Here is a 6,000-nt window from a genome sequence, read left to right on the forward strand (position 1 = left end):
GTTTATCTGAGCTATCAAAGATGTCATTGGATACTTCTGCAGGTGGATCCATTCACCTAAAGAAAACGCCTGCAGAAGCTCAAGAACTCATTGACATGGTTGCTAATAACCAGTTCATGTACACTTCTGAGAGGAATCCTGTGAGTAATGGGACGCCTATGAAGAAGGGAGTTCTTGAAATTGATACTCTGAATGCCATATTGGCTCAGAATAAAATATTGACTCAGCAAGTCAATATGATTTCTCAGAGTCTGAATGGAATGCAAGCTGCATCCAACAGTACTCAAGAGGCATCTTCTGAAGAAGAAGTTTATGATCCTGAGAACCCTACAATAGCAGAGGTAAATTACTTAGGTGAACCTTATGGAAACACCTATAACTCATCATGGAGAAATCATCTAAATCTCTCATGAAAGAATCAAAATCCTCAACAAGGCTTTAATAATGGTGGAAGAAACAGGTTTAATAATAGTAAACCCTTTCCATCATCCACTCAGCAACAGACAGAGAACTCTGAACAAAATACTTTTAATTTATCAAATTTAGTCTCTGATCTATCTAAGGCCACTCTGAGTTTCATGAATGAAACAAGGTCCTCCATTAGAAATTTGGAGGCACAGGTGGGCCAGCTGAGTAAAAGGATCACTGAAATACCTCCTAGTACTCTCCCAAGCAATACAGAAGAGAATCCAAAAGGAGAGTGCAAGGCCATTGAATTAATCACCATGGCCGAACCTGTAAGGGAAGGAGAGGACGTGAATCCCAAGGAGGAAGACCTCCTGGGACGTCCAGTGGTCAATAAGGAGTTTCCCTTTGAGGAACCAAAGGACCCTCACTACAAAAAAATAGGGTTAAAACGGCGGTTATTTTTGGAAATTACGGCGGTTAGAACCGCCATTATTACCGAAAATGGCGCCTCTAAGAAACGCCGTTATTCTGGGCGCCATTCTGGTTATTACGGCGGTTTTCAGAAAACCGCCACAATTACCTGTGGATAAAACGGCGGTTTTTAAACAGCCGCCGTTTTTACCAGGATGTTGTGACATCACTTTTGTTTAAAATGGCGGTTAGAAACCGCCGTTTTTACCATTATAACCGCCATTTTTACCAGGTTATAATGGCATCTTTTGTGTTTAAAATGGCGGTTTCTAACCGCCATTTTTACCAGGTTTTAATGGCATCTTTTGTGTTTAAAATGGCAGTTTTTAACCGCCATTTTTACTAAAATATAATGGCATCATTTTCATTTAAAATGGAATTTTTTAACCGCCGTTTCTACCAACGTATAATGGCGTCGTTTTCATTTAAAATGGGGGTTTCTAACCGCCGTTTGTACCTAATTATGATGACAATTTTATGCTTTTTAAAATAAGATTGAAACCACCAATTTAAAGTGATATTTTCGAAACTCACTTAAAAATCTCGTAATAACCAAAAGGCATAGCCATAAATCAAACATCATAAGATGATTTTTAATTCATACATGATCCAAAAGTCATAATCAAAGTCATAATTGAAATGTCATAATCCAAAAACAAAGGTCAAAGTAACATTTTTCAATAATACACCTTAACATATAATCCTTAATATACGTCTTAACATATCAAGCAAGGTCATGCTTCCTTGTTGCTTGCTCCAGAAGACCTACTTTCTAACTCTTTTGGTGATAGAATCTCTCTCCTGATCCAATTCCAACAACAAAAATATAATTATTATGAGCACAAGAAATACAAGAAAAAGGCATATATTGATATACATTTTAAGTCTGATTTAATTTATAAGAAAAGAAAAGAAAAAAGAGAGAGTAAGAAGAGTTTTGATGTTGAATAGCAGAGGAAAATCAGCAATTCTAACAGTGTTATTTTTTTTCAGTACGATCTTGTCATGTTTATGTCTAATCCTAGTGTTCCATTTCATAAAGGAATTGGTAGCTACAACAAAGAACAAAGCTAGCACTACTACTAATTATATTAATAATAGGAATCATAAGCAGCAACAAGAAATTCTATCGCTATAGGATTATATAAAAGAACACACATTTGTTTAATTAACACTATTATTAGACATAATTAAACAGAGCATCAATATCAATACTTATATATTATTCTATACACATTAGATAGCATGTCAGAACCTGCTATCGGCATGTCTTTCCTCAAAGTTCATGCATATAAGATTTGTCTTTCATTTGCTACTGATGAGAGTCAAATTTGAAGTTATAATAAGGGCTGAATATAATACCAACTGGCAGTTGCCTAAATGACTATAAAAAATTATTCTAACCATATCTTAAAATAAAGTGAAACTTAACACATTTATCATGTCTAATTACATAGCATTGATACAATAATGAAACTAATTTAAGATTATAGAGCCAACTACACATGAAAACTAATTAATTTTTCCTTCTCAAGTAGTCGTGTATAGCAAATTAATTTTTTCCTACAAGATAAAAAAAATTACACTGAAATTAACATTAAACTAAAGAGAAATGGGATTCCTGTTTTGTGACCTCAGTTAGTGGTTCAAAGGAAAAAGATGAGCATCTAACTAGTAAGCATCTATTTGAAAGGAAATTTGGCTCGAACAAGAAGAGCATGAACTTTGTTAGTTGTAGAACCCAAAATTATGGTTATGTTAGAGAACTGGGCCATCATTGCTAACTTATAAAAATCATATTTACATTTAGTTTGATAACAAATTATTTGCTACCTATCTCCATAATCTCAAGACTAAATGAGTATTCAACCGACAATTAAATCTCCTCCAAAATTCTTATTACTGCTTCATTTAATAAAGGATATAAGTATATATTAATCTTTGCTACCAAATACAAAGGGTCCTGAAGAATCTTATTCAATAAAAATGGCTTTTTTATAAAATATAAAAATTAAATGATAAATTATAAATATTTTAAATCATTTAAAATCAAACAAACAAACAAGTAACTTAACAGCGATGGTTTTTACTTTTTACTATTTTTTTTCATAAAATCTCAAAATCCAGAAAATAAAACAATAAAAAGTAAAAAATAAAAGATTTTTATCAGGGTGAACAATTCTTGCCTGCAAAAAAGAAGAGCAAAAGGGGTAAGGGTGATTAAAACAACACACAAGATATAATATTTGAAGGTATTCTCAACTCTGAAAAAGAAAAAAAGGTATTCTCAACACACAGAAGAAACCCACACTTTCTTACATTTTTTGCCCTTAAAATTTCACATAAATTTCAGCTTAAAAAGTTCAAAAAAGAAAAACATCTCTACATAAAGCGAGGAACATGTTAGAAAATAGTTAATTGTGTTCTAAACCAAACTGTGAATAGATATATAAAGCTATAGATAGTTTGGAAAAACAAAGACAAATTAGAGAATATTCTTTTCTATTAAGCCACGGATGGTTAGAAAGTACTTTGGAGTGCATCTTTTCTAAGGTCACATGGTTAGATAGCTCTGATATGAGGACCTTTTTTTGTTGTTAAGTTAAATTATTTGTTAAGGCATTAGTGAAGCTTCTTGTTATGACTAGCGGGTCACAATTAATGCAAGAAAATGGATTTTTCATTTAAAATTTGAAGACTTTAAGATAACCTTTCAAGAGGGTTTACTGATATCAAAGTGAAATCGTGTTCTTCTTAGTAACTTGTATTTAAACTGGAGAAAAAATATGGGATAACCTCTAGCTAGATTTTTAATTTGGTTTTTAGAATTGAATTACTTATTATTACTCTCAATATTCTAATAATTAAAATAAAATTTGTAATCTTCTAAAATAGTTTATTTGATCTAGGTATATATAGGGGATCCATTTTTTATACATAAAATTAGTCACACTCAATATTCTAATAATTAAAATAAAATTGAAATCTTATAAAATAGTTTATTCTTAATAATTATTATTAGATCTAGTTATAGGATCTATTTTTGTATACATAAATAAAGTCACTGATCATCAATTCATGAAACTATAAATACACACTTGTTGATGGAGTCTCTTTTTGTCTTTTTTAGCATTGTTGGAAGCAAAAAAAGAAAATTAGAGGAGGCATGATGACACACACAAGTGAAAATTTATGAGCATGATGAATTGAAAGCCAAAGTGGAAGCATTGTTTTCAGTTTTCACCCCACATAGCTAAATAATATGTAAATGGAATTGTACGTTTTCTTTTTCACTCATTACCAAACACATAAAAGCAACGTTAGAGTCAATTATAAGAAACTAGAAAGGAAAAAAAGTACTATTAAAGAAATCAATTACCGTTTGTGGCTTGGGTAATAGATGGGTTCTTTTTATACATGAAACCAGCATAAAAAATTTGTATTCTTTTTTATCTTTCATATGTAAGTTCCAAGTCAAGAAACACACCTCTTGGAGTTCCAAAATAGAATCTAAAGTCTCCTTGTAAGAAGTAATCAAATCTGAGTATGCTACTCTAACATTTTCATCTGGTTTACAAAATAAAGACTTGACTGGATCCTACAGGCAATATTCTGTGTTACCATCAGTCATGAAACTCAATAGCAAATTGTATTAAATCTTAAAATTAGGATAGGAAAAGACCCGAGGTTGCCTATTTGAACTTGAAAATGGCTTCTGAAGCAAGAACCTAAGTTCAAGAATTTTGTACCAGAGGGCCTTGAAGACAGAAGTCAGTAATGTTAATATAAAACCAAAACAGACTTACTTATAAAAAATAACGTTAATATAAAGAATTTTGTACCAGAAGGGTGCATTTTATAAAAAATAATGTACCATAAAATTTTTGGATTTGTTTAATTTTACCAAATATAACTAAAACAGATTTAGAAAAGTTTGGCAATAGCACAAGAAACTCACTTACCTGGTGGACATGCAAGGCTGCCTTTATTAGAATGCTGTCTTGTTTGATTAGTTTCTGAAACGGGAATGACAACTTGATTGAGGGAAGATGGAAGTGATAGGTGCATTTGGATACCTATAATGAATTTATTATATATAGCTTAGTTGATGAGTGTGAAGTATGAAGGTTTATTATTGTTTTTAACTTTCAAAAAGCATCCTTAGCTACAACAGATACATGACTTAACAATATTTTTAATTGAAAAACTTAAGCCCAACTAATGCATATAATTTAATTGCAAAAATCTTCTAGTTGAGCTTTCTCCACATGCTACAAGCATGTATGCCCTATTTTATTTATCCATCAGTAAGTTACAAAGCACATAGCTGATAGGATTCACATTAAGAGTTACCTAGACCCCTTGCTTAGCTCTTGCTTCTAGCAAATTATCAAGTCTTGATAAAGCATGAGTATGAAAAGGGTGCTTTAGATACACTTTTGGGCACAACCACCAGCCACAAATAAATATGAAAATCTCTCAATCATTGAACAGAACTCAAAATTGACTATTATTTTCCTTCTTGTGATAAAAAAATTATGCATTAAGCAGCCTCAAATGTTCTGGTACTAGACTAAACAAACCTCTGATTTTACACAGTGTATTGCAAGTGCAGTGTAATGCAAGTGCAATGCTCTTTCCACAACTAATCGGACCATCTAACACAACTTTCTTCCTAACTTTAACACCTAAAAAAAAAATAGACACGCAAATCACACTGAACCTCACTTTAAAAAAATCAAGCCAAAAGAGAGGGTGGGAGAATCAAGCCAAAGACACATCACCATCAACCTCAAATATGCATATTAATAATAATCTTTATTATATATCCATATACATATAAATATATTACATATAAGAAAGAGAATTGGGTTCAATAACTACCTTTTGGTATCTGTTAATTATATTAAATCTTTTCTCAAGTCCATAAATACATTTAGTATAGTAACTATCCCTCTCATTTTTATCTCCAACAAAACTACTCCTATCTATCAAACTTTTAAAACATAAAATTTAATGTCTAATTATAACAATATCTACAAAAATTTAAAACTGGAGCTTCAATGGGAACAGATTAGCAGTGTGGCAATCAAGCTTCTAATAATAATAATAATAATAATA

At 31.5% G+C, this 6,000-nt stretch overlaps 1 protein-coding gene across 1 annotated transcript; it reads right to left on the reverse strand.

The window, feature by feature from the left end:
• Positions 1–1,644: 1,644 nt before the first annotated feature.
• On the reverse strand, positions 1,645–5,537 carry LOC110271065 (uncharacterized). Its single transcript, XM_088483342.1, has 5 exons — positions 5,463–5,537; positions 4,842–4,955; positions 4,562–4,636; positions 4,367–4,477; positions 1,645–1,680 (listed from the first exon to the last, which is right to left on the reverse strand). Exons 1-5 carry the CDS (start codon positions 5,535–5,537, stop codon positions 1,645–1,647), a joined length of 411 nt encoding a protein of 136 aa, XP_088339468.1.
• Between the last annotated feature and the right edge of the window lie 463 nt (positions 5,538–6,000).

Source organism: Arachis ipaensis, chromosome B4, assembly GCF_059453495.1.
Source record: "Arachis ipaensis isolate K30076 ecotype BB chromosome B4, ASM5945349v1, whole genome shotgun sequence".
NCBI classification, from domain to species: domain Eukaryota; kingdom Viridiplantae; phylum Streptophyta; class Magnoliopsida; order Fabales; family Fabaceae; genus Arachis; species Arachis ipaensis.